Source organism: Aplysia californica, unplaced genomic scaffold, assembly GCF_000002075.1.
Source record: "Aplysia californica isolate F4 #8 unplaced genomic scaffold, AplCal3.0 scaffold00073, whole genome shotgun sequence".
In the NCBI taxonomy this organism is placed as follows: Eukaryota; Metazoa; Mollusca; class Gastropoda; order Aplysiida; family Aplysiidae; genus Aplysia; species Aplysia californica.
The window spans coordinates 1,085,430-1,102,929 of record NW_004797343.1 but is presented as its reverse complement, the minus strand read 5'-3'; the positions used below and the strand labels follow the sequence as shown (position 1 = coordinate 1,102,929).

General features: G+C 43.9%; 1 protein-coding gene across 1 annotated transcript in view; it reads right to left on the bottom strand.

Moving 5' to 3' along the window:
* Positions 1 to 6,276: 6,276 nt before the first annotated feature.
* LOC101859228 (microtubule-associated protein futsch) overlaps positions 6,277 to 17,500 on the bottom strand; it is a 55,873-nt gene continuing 44,649 nt past the window's right edge. Inside the window, exon 3 of the mRNA XM_005093967.2 lies at positions 6,277 to 16,495. Coding sequence (XP_005094024.1) covers positions 7,271 to 14,719 — 7,449 coding nt within the window. The 5' untranslated portion in view covers positions 14,720 to 16,495 and the 3' untranslated portion in view covers positions 6,277 to 7,270. The remainder of the gene's footprint in view (positions 16,496 to 17,500) is intronic.

Genomic DNA, 17,500 nt, shown 5'->3' with positions numbered 1-17,500 from the left:
CATTTTTTTCTTTGCTTTTGTCAATTTGATCATCCACACCGATAGAAAGTATTTCGAAATTAGGAAAAACATGTCTTGTTTCACACTGGGTGAGAATAGCCAACGCTGGCAAGTCTCACCCGGGGTGAGAGGTCGATCGTAGAGTTTTTATTCTCACTTCTTTACTTAAATGATTTGGTGATTGGACTTGATCTTTTATTGACAATGTAAAAGTCAATTTAAGCTTCATTTCGTTAGAAAAAATTGTGTTAGGTTTTCTAACTTCTTAGACTTTGTGTTAAACAACACTTTTTTAACAAAACGAATCCTTACAAGCCTAGGCTTGGCCTTTGTAATCTCGAAGGTTTAGAAGTAGAAGTAGAAGAGTCTACTACTTGAGTCTAGAGTCTAGTCCAATTTATCTAATCTCTTGAATGTACTGGATAACAGAAATCTGCTACCTGCCACTAGATTATAACTCTAGATCTAGATCTAGATTCGAGATTTTAGTAAAGGCAGAGTCCAGGGAAAAACTTCAAGAAATTCTCGTGGTGATGAGTAAAGAGAGACCAAAACAATCACAATAAATAATATATCAAGACTATCACGGCACATCACTTCACCTATACATGTTCCGGTAACTACCTATAAATAGATGGATGTTCCGGTAACTACCTATAAATAGATGGAAGTTTGACCCGTGTCAAAGGTTGGTATGTGGCTGACGATTCGGGAAGTGGCTGCGGGTTGACGAAAGGGAAAAGCGCGTAGCCGAGTAGTGAAGCACCTAAGCACCAACAAACTGACCCTGGATCTTTGGTAGTCTAAAGGCAGGTACCCAATCCAACTGGGAATATTTGTGTAAAGTACCTTTACTAAGGACACAGCAAAGGTTCCTGGCGGGGTTCGAACCCACGACTTTTCAGTTTCGAGGCCAAAAACTTAACCACTGAACCACCGACGTCATAGCTCAACTTTGAAAAACAAAACGAAACGCACAATGTATCATTAAGACAAAGACAATAATTTGCTTGTTTTGCTTTCGTATTATACGATGGAGCCAGGGACTGAGGTTCTAATTCCTTTTGGAAAATTTCAAAACAAGGAACATGAGTGGTTGGCGGGTGCTCTGGTGTGGTTTGCTCCTTCTTTCCTATTCAAACATCTATCGTCTTTATCTCTCCTTCTTCTTTTTATGTTTGTAACTCTCTTGTAACACTTTTAATCTTCTGGCGCTCGTATAACCTTATGCAGCTGTGAGTGCCGTAAAACCTCTATTTAAAAAACACCAAAAACCACCCCCCCAAAAAAAACCAACCAACAAACAAGGAACCGAACAGCTTAAACTTTTCATTGCATCTTATCAGATGTGGGCTTTTTCCCGGGAATCGTTGCGATTTGAACAGCCTGCACTCTGTTGAAAGAGGTGTAGACGGAAATCCACAGTTCTCAGCCAAGATTATAATAATCTGTGACGCGTGTTGACAAGCTGAGTTACTACTCGCAGACCACGAACGGGGATGTCAGAAACTAGAAACTATACACACTGAATCTGTACATTTTAAACTGATGTCAGTTTCTTCAAGATAACCCCTCCCGTTTCCCTCTCTCTCTCTCTCTCTCTCTCTCTCTCTCTCTCTCTCTCTCTCTCTCTCTCTCTCTCTCTCTCTCTCTCTCTCTCTCTCTCTCTCTCTCTCTCTCTCTCTCTCTCTCTCTCTCTCTCTCTCTCTCTCTCTCTCTCTCTCTTTCTCTCTCTCTCTCTCTCTCTCTCTCTCTCTCTCTCTCTCTCTCTCTCTCTCTCAACCCTTTCACTTTCACCCGTTCACTGCCAGGCCCGAGAATTGAGTGATGAAGCTCATTCCCGCGTTTCATCAACCTTAGTTCATTCTTATCACACTGTAGGCTACTTCTTCGATCTCCTCTGACATGCCAAAGGACCCCCCCCCCCCCCCAAAAAAAAAAAAAAGAAAAAAAAAAGAAAAAAAAAAAAAAGACCCCCACCCCCAAAGAAAAGAATAACAACACATGACGCATTTATTATCTGTAGTTTTCGTGTAATTTAATAGATATTATGGTTCATTTATTCATCATTCAGGTTTTGAAGTATGAATAAACAACTGTACCGTTGTCGTCGTCCTGTGATTTAAAAAAAAGAGTTACAAGAATTTTTCTTGGCTTAAGATTTTAAAAATTTGTACATCACAATGATCATCGAAAGTGCACACATATAAAGAGAAGATGAAGAAAGAGAGAAACAACGTTAAAAACCAATTCATCCTATGACTTCCCTTTGATAGGTTGTAAAATAAAGGAGACAACAAATCATAAAAATGTATAGAGAAGAAAGTTTTGTGTAAAATCCAGGCGTCACAAATTAAAAACATAATACTGAGAGCTAAGGAAAACATGGATTTTGCTTGTTACATCAAAGAGCAGCTGAATGGAATATAATATTTAATACACTTATATCCCAGAGAGAGAGAGAAAGAGGGGGAGGAGAGGAGGGAACGAGCGAGCGAGCGAGCGAGCGAGAGAGAGAGAGAGAGAGAGAGAGAGAGAGAGAGAGAGAGAGAGAGAGAGATGTGCATAGTAGTTGGTAAAGGCTGCACAAAAATCTCTAAAGTTCTAAGAAGGCATCGCATAACTTAAGGCACTGCGGTAAGACTTCCAAATCGGAATTGACGAGATTTTAATAACAAAATATGCCGGAGACATAAAAACAGGAAAAATAAGGGGACGGATAATTTGGGGGGGGGGGGGGGGTTCTTAGCGGGGTGTGGAAAGAAAATGTGTGTGGAATTTGTCATTACAGTTCTGAATGTTTTACTAAAAGACACTTTAGATGTATCGAGTGGGTGCTACAATGTTTCCATCACGCGTGTAACAAATTACCAGAAAGGAAAAAACATCAAAAACAAAAGAAAAAAGTAAAGATTATAAATTATAATATATATATAATATCTAAATGAACTCCCAATTATTTGTATATATTTGCAATTCTCTTCTTACTACGAGAGCAACACATTCTCCAAAGACTATAAGGTTGTATAGCATGGGATTACCACAAGCGAAGTTCTGCATTCATAATGTTTACATTAGTTCTATTCTCTGAACTCACTTTTCAAAACTTTACAATTGGAAGACGTGGGGTAGCAGCAAGAGAATTCAGTCAATGTACATAAAGTATCACAAACAGCAAGCTTGCTACGTCTGTGTGTTTGCTGTTCAGGTTGGTTTTTAAAAAAGCGACACTAGGAGCCAAACAAATCACATTGATTATAGTATAGTTATTCAAACAGGTCAACATAGAGGCCCAAATAATAATAGTAAAATAAAACTACTACTAATAATATGGATTTAAATTAAGCCACAACAGCGAGAAATACCCGGAGAAAATGAAGGCTGTCGGTATTATATTGATGTGAATGCCTTTAACTAGACAAGAAAATAGTACATAATACAGTCACTTGTCACACAGCCACACACAAGAGAGTGCTTGTTCAGAGTTATCTTGGCGGCGTTGAGATCTTTTCCTGCAAACCACTGGACGCATAATTTATTGGTGACAACCGGTTGCGTCATCAAATGAAACGTCCGCGGCCTGAGAAATGATCAGTCTTAGTTCGGAAGCCTAGTTCGACTTGTATAATATTTTATCTTATATTGTGGTCAGTGGGATTATCTGTCTCGGGTAGAAAGGGAACTAAGGTGAGAATATTCAGGGTCGACAACCCTCGGACTTTTTCGAATCCGTGATGCATGAGTAACTTTGACATTGACCTGCTTTATAATATCCTAGATCGTGTACTCTTGCGTATTTCTAGTTCACTATGGAGCACACCAGTTGAATTAATGTGAACTAAATGGAGGGCATTCTTGTGGAGACCACAACCATCCCGCAATGAAGGATCCACCTGTGGGGGCCTAAACCATACCACCACAAACGACCCACCAGTGGGGGCCTCATCTATGAATAACCAAGTAGTCGGGACCTTTGCCATCCCACCAAGAGATCACCAGAGGAAGCGCCAAGAGGTCACAAGTCAACATAAAGCACGCCCAGGCAAAGTGTCTGGGACAACCAGGCGATCATTGAAAACACACGACAACGCATGGGTGACTGGCGGGTGCCCTTGTGTCGCTTTCTCCTTCTTTCACATATATTCAAACATCTGTTGAGCTCCTCCTCCTTTGTTTTTTTTTTTTAGTAACACCCCTAATCTCACGGGCCCTTATTGTGTCGCAAGTTCCGTAAATCTCTTACTAAAACTAAAAGAAACTCATTACATCAGGATTGAACTAGAACAAGTCCGGGGTTGAACTGATGCTCCTCGACGTTTCCACAAAGCCAGTGCGATGCAGTATACATGCCCGGTGGCAGAGAACTGAATTGTAAGCCTCCCCACCGCTATTTGGTCCATGTTGCATGACACACTCACTATCGGAAGGGGACGGTAAGGTCACGATTAGAGAGGACACTGCTTTTGGGTGTGAAGGTATGTTTTTTAACAACAGGGTGGTAAAAAAAAAGCCAGCAAAAAACTGTACAACATTTTTTCTAAAAATCCGCACAAAATTAGTACTAGTACGTGCATGTTGTAATTTGGAACAGATATAATTATTCATTCAAAAGGAATTTGTTTGACATAAAAGAAAGAAACTTTTTTTCGACAACAGAAATGGCTTTTGTAAAAACTACCTATAAATGAAAAATGTACCAATTTAACAGATCTTGTAAGGAAAGTCTTGAAATGATTGGGTTTTTTTCCCTTTCCTTTCATTAAAAAAATCTAATCTTTCCATTCCTGTAACCTTTAAACAATGTTTCTTTCCTCTTACAGAATTAAAATCCCTTTTTAAATTCCGGAATTCTGAGAACAATAAATGGTCTATTATTATGTCATTCTTTGGACTCGACACATCAAAAAAAAATCGTTCGTTATGTTCACTGGTGGCCAAACACAAGGATCCCCTCAACCATGAGTACTCAAAGCCACAGACACTGTACATCTTACAGTATGGAGTTGTTTCTAGAGACCAAAAAAAAAAGGGGGGGGGTTGAAGTTGCACAAATAGACAGCATTTGTGGAGTTAATATAACCTGAAAGTTGAATATGGGCTTTGCCAAAGAACCAAATGTCATAGAGGAAATGTTCACTCTTTTCGAGACGATCGAGGAATCATGACCATCCTCCGGTAGCTTCGCGAACGGGAAAATGGTACAGTTGTAGATAAAGATCTACCTTGAAAATGCGGACCGTTGAGATTTAGGAAAGTCATTGCTGCAGACATCGTCTACTGACATACGTGTCATGGGGCTCATCTACTGAATTCTGCACCCTGATGACGTTTAAAGGGGTGCAACGGCGTGTGTTTGATTCTTTACAGGTCCTAACTGATAACATCAAAGAAGGCCTTTCGGGCACTTTAACTTTAACATTATTTCCGTACCTTGTGCAAAACTTACGAAATGAGTTGGTGGTGAGGAATATTCAATACAAAAAGCTCTCTGCTCTTAACTAATCTTAACCATGATCTCAGCAGGCAAAGGAAACTTGAGAAAAACTCTCTGCAAACTTCTGTTGGTCTGTTAGACTACTGTAGTTTGCAACATGGCGAAATCGTTGGGATTTTTTGTGTAGGCCTTATGCGAACTAGTGCATCATACTATAAAAATGGGGACACACCTGAAAATGGGTTGTTCTTTCACACGCTATGTGGAGCAAAACTATTCTGTGGATTTATCTAAAATGAATATAATATATATCACACAAATTCCTTTTGACTTCCAAATGTTGCGCACAAATTTGAAAAGAAAAACTCCAGTGTGGAGGAAAATATTAACTGTAAAGTTTGTACAGTTTTTGTTGTTGTTGGTTTTTTACCACCCTGACCAAGGGAACATAAAATACGAGTGGCCCGTGCTTTGAGTCACTTGAGCGGTTACAGAGCTGACAGTTTTGCGCGTATCACAATAAAAAGACTGCAAACTGATTACTGCTGATAACTTGGGTAATATTATGGTTTAGAAAATTGTCCAACTATCAGATTCATCGGGAGAACCTTAGTTGCTAAATCGCTTTCAATTTTTTTTTAAAATAAGAAAACTCAGCGCTATCTATTCGTGTTCGAATCAATAGCGCATCGTTTATCGTGAGCAAAAAGATGGATATCTTTTCAAGAGAGTAATTGCAAAAAAATATTGTATTTTTCTTCTAACCTCCACATAAAGAAAGAAGAATTGAAACAATTTTAAAGCAAATAGGAAGAGAGGGAATAAAAAAAATGAAACATTCGTTTGGAATCGGATGTTTTTAAGCAAGTAATATTTTGTAAACCTATGGAATGGCTGTTCAGGATCATCTAGATCCTTTTCAGTGTACATTTTGTGGGGTGTCCAGATAATTAATATAATTTATTCCAAAAGTGATAGTCTTCTGGAAACTTCCTTAATATGGATACCTCACAGCATACACCAAAAAGGCCTTTGTCGAAGTAGGTAGTACGGAGGACTACATGCAATGGGAATTGTCATTGTCGTGAAGTTTTGAGCTCTGTATCGTGACATTTGCTCCTATCAAAGTTACAAAGGAAACAACATGGGTTTTCCTTGACCTTCGACACTGAATGAGGTCACGACACGAATTTCAAATTGACACACATGTGTACAGTACAGACAAGGATCTTATTCATAACCTAATCCCCTTTACTGGATAAAGCGCTTGTAACGAGGCAGACTGTTTCTCTATCAAATAGAAGTAATTTTATTGACCATGTTCGTGGGTCTGTTGGGATGTTGTATCCCTCGTAGCCCGTGTTGGCGCTGACAAGAAAATACGATGTAACCCGCGTCCTAAATTATGATCTAAATGGTGTTGATGGGGGCGTAACAGGTTTACAAATATGAGTATCTATGTTTAGTGTTGGTGTTCTTCACGTCCTGCAATAGGTGTGAATATATTAGGAATCAAAACGGTTCGACACAATATGGCCAAGTGTTTTTTCTTCTGCAGTTCAAAGGGAGAGAAACAGAACATCATTGTTACACAATATCTGTGCTACGTCACAAATATACTACAGTAGGAGGGCTAGCGCGTGAGCATACGACACGAATCGTCGAAGACAAAAGTTACAGTGTGACGTCATGCATAGTACGTTCTCAGAGACGTTTTAATGCCGAATGACGTCACAATCCACAACTCTATCATTTTAACATGGACAGAGTCATATCGTATGCACACTCAGGTTATGGATACTGTCTATCGTGTCATCAGGGAAGTAAGCACGACGTCTACGACAGGTTGTCCGGAGTGAGTGTGACGGAAGTGCTGGTCAGGTCATCCTGTAAACCTTCCATCTGTCTCCTCAGCGCCTGTAGGTGTTGCTGAATGTCAATCATTTGTTCTCTGGCGTTCTGGAATGTTGAACTGACTGCGTCAGCCGCGGTCTCGAGCTGTTGGTAGCTGGCCTCGATGGCAGAACTCCCCGCCCAGAACTCTTCGTCGCTGTTCAGCACAGACGCCACGAGTGTCGCTGGGGTGGAAGGGGAGGTGCCAGTCAGTGTGGAGGGAGTGACTTTTCCGGACGAGCCAATCACAGCGTTCGACGACATTACAGAGGGTGATACTTGGTTGGCACCATTCCCATTAGAACCGACGGCGGGGGTGGATGGAGAAAACGTGTTGGAGTTGTAAAACGTACATCCGATGACAAAATTGGCGTTTTCATCGTCGTCCTCGTCATCTTCGTTCGTATGGAGGGCGTGGTTGTCTCGGCGACGACGTCGATTTCCGGTAAGCATGATGTCGCTCTCACTTCCGCCTGTCGCGCCTAGCTCGTCGTCTGCCGTGGTGTAAGGATCGATACCATCATCGTCCTCTTCATCATCCGCGTACATGTTGCTATCAGAACTAGCATCGTCGTGTGTTTCCGAGTAAATATCGAGATCCGATTCCGTCCTGTCCGTGTTGGACATTCTGGACCGCCTACCGCCGTTATTAAAAGAATACGTGTCCTTATAATATTCCCTTACTGACCGCACATTTTCTTTGGTCAAGGGCATAAATTTCGTCTCCCTCTCTGAAGCCTCGCCAGTAGGAGCGGATGGAGCTCGGTCACTCATTCCCTCTAAGATATGCTTCACCGACATAAGCTCGTTGAAAGTCTCCTCGATTCCTGGAATCGCCAAGTCAGGATCTGACATGAAGGCGCGCGGGTCCTTCCCAGAATCCAGCGCGCGTCCACTCTCAGTGGCCCTGCCTCCTTCAAAACCATCGTCACCGTCGCTGCTATTGTCTTTCTCAAATGAATCACGTGGTCGACGACCTCGGTCACGAGAGTAACTGTCATCGTTGTGACCATCGTCACCATAGCTGTCACGGAGAAGATGAGAGTATTCAGCCGTCGCCTGAAGACGTTCAGAGATAATGCTTGCTTCGATTCTTTCCTCCCTCACTTCTTCCGCCCCTCGCGTTCCTCGCTCAGCCACCTTGTCCTTGTTGAAGAAAGGAAGGATAGGCTTGGCGTACTTCGGGGAAGACAGAATTCCCGAACCCATATCATTTCGAGGCTCAGCCGCTGTGTCCACCAGCAACATACGTTCGGCTTCGACAGAATCGAGTGACGACTGCTGGTTTCGCAAACGAGGGTGGACTTTGACCAGCGACGTCTCAGACCCAGTGTCACTACTGGCCGCACTCAAAAGGTCAGTTTTGTTACGCCGACGCTTCTTCAACCAGCGCTCCCGTCGCTCACGACGTCGCATAGCAACCATATCGAGAGACAGCTGACCAGGCGGCTTCTCTTTCCGTCGCCAGAGTGGACGGTCGTCGTAATAATCGGGAATTCCCTGCCCTCGGGCCACGTCATCGTCGCTGTGGTAGTCCCTGGAACTGCTGTAGCGCCTCTTGTCATCCATTCCTCCATCGCTGCCCTCTCCGTCGAACTCTGGGAAAACGAAATAGTTAGGAGTTGTCTTTAGTTTGGGAGCGCCTTCTATCTCTTCAAACCCTAGTGTGTCCGAACTGTGTAGAGTCTCGTCCTGTTCTTCATCCTCTTCCCCTTCCTCCTCCTCCTCCTCCTCCTCCTCCTCCTCCACTCTCCCCTCCCTATCCTCCTCTCGCTGTTGTTGTTGCTGTAGCATCAAGTTGGTCAGCGCCAATTTTTCCGCTACTTCTTCGTCTTCTGATGATGACGTTGTCGTCGTGATTGAAGACGAAGACGATTTAATTGTCATCACTTTCTTTGTTCGGTTCGTGCTCGGGCTTTTTGTCGACGTCACTACCGCTTTCGCGGCAATACGCTCAGAAGCTATCTGTGCATCTTGTTCATCTTCTTCGTCTTCAAAAGACTCCCCACTCTCCTCCTCCTCTTCTCCCTCCTCCTCGCACTCCTCCTCACTTTTACCTTCCAACCTGGACAGTAACTCGTCCACGTGTCTTTTCTTCCGCACTACTTTTTCTCTACCCCCAGGGTCATCTTCGAATACATCGTCGTCAATATCCTCTCCTCCTGAATGACTCCCCAATAAATCGGAGAGCCTTTTATAAATTTTATCCGTGAATTCTCGTATCTCCGATTCCTTTTGCATGGCGATCTCAATTTCTTTCCTTTCCTGAACGTCATCGTCTTCATCTTCCTCCTCAAACTCTTCTATCAGTTGGTCCATAGCAGAAGGACTAGGAGGTGGAGGCATGAATTCAACAGGATCTCCATCTGTCACTTTAGCGACACATTCTTTCTTCGGTGGCACATCCGTTCTCTTAAAAGCCAACACGTTTTTCAAGAACTTTGTTTCTTCATCAGAATCCTCCGGAACTTTAATAAATTTTGGTCTGACGACTTCAGAGCTGCTCGTGGCATTACTGGCAGACTTAATAATATTGTCAGGCGATTTAGAGGGCCCTTCCGCGGCGCTAAGGTTTTGGGCGTACATTTCAAAGTCAGCACTTTCAACCCCTTTGTCGGCAGTTGAGTACGAGTCTGTCTGCGAACCAGCGCTTCGAGACTCAAAGTTCAAGGTTTTCGTCACTCTCTCCGCACTTTCACCACCAAAATCTCTCTCTATTCTCTTCAAGTTACAAATCGGGGAGGAGGGCAGCGACACAGAACTATCACTTCGGACGGTTTTCTCTTCGAGGGTCAAACACGGCTGCTGGTGAGCTGGCGAGGTAACCATGGCAACCGCTTGCGGTGCGTGTCTTTCCTGTTCCGGTGACGTGGGACTCGACTGACGTAGAAGCGGCTGTTGTGGACTGCTCCTGTGACCCTGCTTGCTGGTGCTGATCATATCACAGATGACCTTTGACACGGGCTGTCGTAGGACCACATACTTCTGCTCGTCGTCTTCTCTGTACTGCGGTTTGTATTCATGTTGTTGCTGTTGCTGCTGCAGCTGTTGGTACTGTTTCTGGCGCTGAAAACCTCCTACGTTGTGGTGTTGGTGGTGGTTGTGGTTGTGGTTGCTGTCCACATAATCCTCACCATCATTGAAAACATCACCGGTTTCGGGAAAATGAGTTTCCTTGAACGAACGAGTTTCACTAACCGCCGCCTGTTGAGACTGAACACTCACTTTTATTATCCTCGCCGACGCCTCATTGTTGATGAACGGCTTGGCATCACTCGTGGCCTTAACACCATCACTGCAATCAATCAGTCCTGAATTCTCAACCGAAGCTTCTAACTGGCTATTATCATTGATACTATTATTACTGTTGTTATTATTTACCGTATCCTGGCTCCGCTCAGAGGGAACCCGCCCCAGTATTGTTCTTAAAGTTTCACTTACACCACTACACCTATCACTGATAGTAGAACCGGTCGCGGTTTCCGATAAGCTAGCAGAGTTGTGTGGGGAAGTTATTTCCTTCTTATCTCCTTCACCCGTTCGTGTTTGGTTTTTCGCCACATTCCTATTCTTTTGGTTTTGGTTCTGGGGAGGGGAAGAGGCGGGGGATGAAGAAAGTGGGTCGTGAGCATGCGCGATGGCGGTTTTATGCTCGTTATTTTCTTCCAGGCTGGAGGAGGACATAGGTTGGGCGTACAGGCGGCAGGGGAGGGCAACGGCAGAGCCAAAGACCACGTGCTCTATGGAATGTTTTCGCGTGCCACCAGGTGAGTACACGACGCCCGAGCGCGTTTGCGGATGTTCGTGCTGCCTCGCGGCGGACGCGTCGCTGTTCTTCATAATCTGCTGCTGCCGAGGCGAGTGCGAGGGGTTATAGTCGTTGCCGAGGGTCGGCGATGTGGGTTTTTTACTGCAGGACGTAGGGGGTGCCGGGGGACTTCTGAGTGCTGCAGTGCTGCTGCCAGAAATAGACGGTGACTTGGCTCCAGTTTTAACGCTAGCAGTAGAAGAGAGAGATGGAGAAGCGGTGCTTTCTGTTGGTGATAAAATGGCACCCACAGGAAAAGGGGGGATTACGGGCCTGCCGTGAATCGCCCCCTCTCCCCCAACACGGTGATACGGTGATGACGAAAGTCTCTCACTGGAATCGCTGGAGTCGACCGACCCCATTTTATTGGTAGTGCTATTAATAGAAACAGCCCCAGCTGACGTACCTGGCGGCCCTGAGCCTTCTGACAAAGATTTGTTGATCGTCTTGATTCGTTCTCTCACCGACACTTTCGGGCTACTGTCTTTCTTTACCGAAACCCTGGCACCTCTCATGTCAGCGGATTCATAAATTCCTTGTTTATCTAACACCTCGCGGCCATCTAAGGGCGACCTTTGATCCTTAACCTTCTGACCCCGGATATCACAAGCGGTGTCCAGGGAGAAAGAACGAACGTCAGAAGCAATAAGCTCATGCTTGGTGCCGCTCTGTGAATCAATGGTGGCTCTGGTCAACATTTCCTCATTCTTACTCGTTATCCCAGAAATTTGTTGGCTGGAGTTCCCAGCCCCCTTCACCTCTTTATTCACCCCTGATTGCTCCCTATTTGTGCTGGCTTCGTTGATTTTTCCTCCTAAATGTCGTTTCAGTTTAGGCGAAACCGAGCCAAATACAGCAGAAAATGTTGGGACGATGACTGGTTTTTTGTTCTCAGTACTGTTCCCCACATCGTAGGTCGTTGGAGACTCGTAAACTTCATCGCTGTCGTATTCCTCGACGTGTCCTTGCCTCACGAGTTGATTAGAAGCACCCGAGTGGCTTTTCAGCTGCTGCATCCCTTTCGCTTCTTCATCACTTTCGTCATTGACGTTATCGTATTTCGACTGCGACTTTTGAGAGTGTGCGAGTGACGACACAAACTGTGACGACATCATCGAACTTATGGGCTGTTCACGGCTGACGGCCCGATACACCGGCACTTTGGTCACCGTTTTCGTCGCTGACGCTTGACTTTCTTCCACCCTCGACATCTCGCGCGGAGAATTGTACAACGCCGCTGTTTTGGCTCTCTGGATTTTGGGCGAGATGCTAGCGTGGCGCGTGCGGGCGCCAAAACGACGCAACACGACAGGCGACATGGCAGGACTCGGAAGTGACTCGTAGGTTGCGTCACTTCCTCTAGCACCGGCGTCGGACAGTTTGGAACTGACGGCGCTTAGGTTACGGGTTACGTCCTCGTTGTTTCCGCTGTGACGTTTGCTACCGTCCACATCTCGAGCTATGAACAACTTTTTCTTCAAGGACGGGGTAGTCGGTAAAGACCTTGATCCTTTCAACTCCTCGTCTTTGGATCTTTTCTTTAATAAAAAGGGTTCTGCGTCCGGGAATTTTTCCCGTATTGTATTTTCAATGTTTCGTTCTAATTCTTCCAATCTCATAATACAAAACGCGGCAGACTTGACCATGGGGGGACTACTGTTTCGGTTATTCCTGTTTAGTACGTCTGAGTTATCTCCCCTTTCCTGGTGACCTTTCCTGGACGTCTGTATTTTATTTGAGGCCCCGGGTTCAGTGTCGTTGACCATTTGTGCATTATTGGAGCACCCAACAAGAGGCATTTGGCTCTTTGCTACACTGTATTTACTTTTCTTTTGCTTTTCTTCGTTCTGAACTTCCGTTTTTCCGTCTCCACCAATGCCGCTATCCTGAACGTTTTTCTTTTTCTTATCACTTTTCCTCACCGTGCCAAATATCATGGACACTTTGCTCTGCCTCTCTCCCGATTTTTTAGAACTCCTCTCCCAAGTTTTCCACTTGGGTTTCGTTTTCACCTTCCCCCCGTCGCTCTCGTTCGTGTTGGTACTCGAGTCACTTTTGCCCCCCTTCCCACCTCGCGGAGTCGACATTTCATCCTCTTCACCCCCTTCTCCTCCTCCTCCTTTTCCTCCTCCTCCACTCCGGCCTCCCTTTTCGCCGCCTCTCTTGTTTTTCTTACTGTTGTTTTTGTCGTTTTTACTTCCAGGTCTCAAGAGATCTAGAAAGTTTGCTGCACGGCGTTGTGGTACGGGAGTGGTAGGGCTTGAGGATGAGTCATCGGACGAGATGAGCTTAAAAGGCGCTGACGTCATTTTCGGAGAAAGAGCTCTCCTCTGCGGGTGGGGAGATAAGGGTTTGGGGAGATTTCGGTAATCAGGGGGGCAGCCAGGGAAAGGATGACTCAGATTTTGTTGATGCTGGTTTCGGAGTTGTTGCTGTTCAATGAGATAATGTTCGTTGCTGAGTTGTTGAAGCTGTTGTAATTGTTTTTGCGTTGGTTTTAACTCTTGTTGTTGTTGTTGTTTCTGGTTTCGTTGATGATTAAAAAAATGCGGATGATGGTGTAGAGAAGTGTTTTGTGATAGCGGGGATGATGGTTCCCTGCTACCTGATGTGTGATCAAGTAAGGGTGAACACTCTTCATTATCCCCTCTCTCCACCTCCCGCACTCTAGGTAAGGACGTGGACGCGGTTGCCGACAGCGGCGAGTGTGACCTCTCCACCCGACCAAAAACTGGGGTGGACAATAACGGTGTGCTATACCCTCCCGCCCCACCCCCCGCACTGGTCTGAGATGACGTCATCGAAGCGGAGTCTTCGCCTGTGTGCGATCTCAGAGAGGTGGGCGTGGCGTGGTGAGAGGAAAACGTCGGGGCTACGTGTGAGGATTTGGAGGATCTGCTCTTGACGCTGTCGCTCGTGGTGCTGCGTTTGGACTTGACGCTGCTGCCGCTCCGCCCTCGCCCGTCCGCCCGGGAGATGGAGGTCATTGGGGAGTCGTCGAGGTAGGAGGACGAGGTTTCTCGCCGGGCGATCTCGGGCGGGATGAAAGCCTCGAGAGAAAACCCGTCTCTGAAGTCTTTTGAGGAGAGCACCATAGGGTGCTGCTGTTCCAGATATAAAAATTCACGATCTCGTTGATGGTGATGATGTTGCTGATGATGATGATGATGATGATGAAAGTGGTGTGAGTCTTGGTGGCGTTGTTGGTACTGTTGGTTGTGGAGTTGATATGCAGAGGCTGAGGAAGCCGGGCCGCCCCAGCGAGTGGTAAAACTCGCCGCTGACCCGTCCATAGGGACTTGCTCCAGCTCAGAGCGGGTGCACGAGTCCAAATACGGGCTGGCGGACACGTTTTCTGCCGAATGGAACACGCTTGATTCGGAATCCCCTCCGGTCACGTGACTCGAGTCTTCCAAGTCCGTGTCCAATCCCGAACCGTGGTGACCTCCACCGGACTTCTTTTTCCTCAGTTTTTCCTTTTTCTTCCTCTGCTTCTCCTGATCCTTCTTCGTTTCTTTCTCTCGCTTCTTCTCCTCCTTGGATTTTGCTTCCTTTTGCTTTTGAGATCCCTGTCGGTTCCCCATGGTGCAGTAATGAGAGGGCTCAGAACCGCTAAGCAAAAATTGTATTTTCTAAACTTTAAAAGATCTAGTTACACCTTATGTCTTGGTGTAACTGAATACTCGATATATCTCTTGGCTGTAGTATCTGCCATGCGCGTGGGTAGATAACTCTGCTGGAAACGCTTAGTATCAGACTTTCCGCGATACTCGGCGCTTGCCCAGAGACTTTCTGACCTCGCATGTCTACCAAAGACAACAACCGAGGCGTCTTGTGGCGAGGGCTGAAAGCGACCCTCGGTGCTGCTAGCCAGAGATAGAGAGGCACAGCTGTGCGGAATTTCAAGGGTTTCTCTTCTGTAAGGGTTTCTTCAAAGATTTCCTTACTTATCGAGAATAAAGCTGAATTGCTGTTTCAGTTTATTGTCGAAGGTTCAGTCTTGAAAATCTCAACACTAAACGTTTCGTCTCAATGCAGTCCGCTTTTTCTTGATTAACGTTTTCTCAGTCGAAAGGTTCGCTTATTCATCGGGTCTGCCTTCCACAAAAAGAAAAAAAAACCCAACAAAGACGAACGGAGGTCTTTCTGGGTGCAGACCTTGTAGTGTTTTGGTTTATGCTCCTTGGTGCCTCTCGCAACACCTGTTGTTAACTTAACAACAGGGAAAGGATAAGTATATGAATCCCAATAGGAGGAGCTCTGATCCTATTACTTCGAAAATAATATGTGCAACACTTATTTCCAGTCTCTCTCCACAAACAGTTTAATAAATATTATGAGTTGAATACATTATAAATATTGTGAGGAAATACAAAACAATTTTGTCCAGCTTATCTGTGGCTTGCTGTTAGAAAAATGCAAGCTCAAACTTTCAAATATATGTAATCTCACTTGCTTTAGCTTGGTTATCAGTGCTTTCCGAAGAGGAATTCAGTTTAACGGTTGCTAATAGCAACGCTGTTCCCTGTTATATTTTCTCTCGTCAAGTTGTGGAATTTTTTTCACTGCTGGTTAATTTTGTACACTTCCCTCGCCGACACGTGAAGGTAAATGAGGAAAATCTGGCTTTTCAACTTGGCATTTTGCTCAGAAAGGAGAGAAAAATCGGATGTGTTCTTGCGCCTGTGATCAGAGATGAATCCGGTGTTGAACTAGAAAATCCGTAGAGAAATTTGATGAGATTTATATCTTGTTTTCTTTCCTTTCTGAGAGAATATTTCGATCGAGTTGATTTTCTCCGACTTTGACTAGCTGGGAAAAGCTGGATCTCAGTAGAATTTTCTTCCTTCAGCAGTTTCAATGAGTCTTGTTCCAATTTTTGGCAAACTGTGACCTTGACGTCAGCCCCAGTAAGATTACATATATGTAGCAGATGTTGTTGTTTTGGTAGATGTTCTACGGCGCTCGCAACTGCATAAAGTCATATGAGCGCCAGTAGCAGATATTGATGACGTAATAATATTATATTTTTGAAAACCTACAAACCTCAAAAACTCACACAGTGCGCATTTAAGACAACGTTATGGTGATAATGATGATGATACAATGGTCTGTACAAAGTGCTTGAAGTGCTGCTAGTTTCTTCTTCAAAAAACGAATGATCCTTAACAAAAAACAATTGAAGGCTTGGTGATTATGCAGACTCAAACAAATATGATATAATACAACATAAAAAAGAACCGATGACGTCGAAAAAAGCTGTCTTCTTCTTCTTCTTGTGAAGAATTAGCGAGACGTCACTTCCGGTTCTTGGGTGATGTGGTTTGTTCATGCAGAGACGGCAGGGCCAAATTCTTCACCTGAGGAAAAAAAAAAATTAAGAAAAAAAAAATTACACAAGTGCCGAAGAGTAGAGTGTAACAGGAGGTTAGCATACAATGATAGGAAGAAGGAAAGATGAGGACGACACAATAAAAGGATAAGATAAGATACGATACGATTAGATAAGAAAATAAGATAAGATAAGATAAAATAAAGACAAGATTGATTTCCACAAAGACAAATTTGCTGAATGGGTATTCGGGGAAAAGAAAAACGGAAGGAACACAGTTTCGAGAGACGAAGTTGAATGACCATAACGTCGCCAAATCATTTTTTTTTAAAATGAAGGCTATTTTATTCTTAAACAACTGTATATGTTTTATGTATCTCAGCTTTCTTTCTTTTACATTCAAATTTTTGTTGTTGTTTTTTTTTAAATTAATTATCGAGCACATGTATCCGATAATATAAATTACGAAACTGCAATTTGAAAAAAAAATGGCCTTAGTACATTTATAAACAAGCCCATGACATGTAATTTTGTTTTTATAATAAATGACTCGTAAATGGGTTAACTAACACTTGGCGGTACACATAAGAAGAAGACTCCCCCTCCCCTCAAAAATAAAAATAAAAATAAAACATAAATAAAAAATCAACAATCAAAAAGTAATTTTAAAAAAATGAATATTACAAAAAATTAGTAAACAAACTCAAAATACAAACTAAACAAAACAACCAAACAAACTATTAAACAAAATTACAGAATATTTATCGTGGAACAAATAAAGTAAGAGTACTCTAGTTTGTTTTGTAAGTGTCGTCTTCACTACTAGCATATTTGAACACAAAAATATTTCAGTTCCCCATCTAACAAGATTTGTACAAGGAGCAGGCGTGAATGAAAGAAAGGCAGGAAGTATATTATAATAGGCAGATAGAGAGATAGTGCGATAGAAAGGGAGACCGAGAAATCGTGTAAGACAGATAGATAGATAGATAGATAGAGAGAGAGATAGAGAGATAGAGAGAGAGAGAGAGAG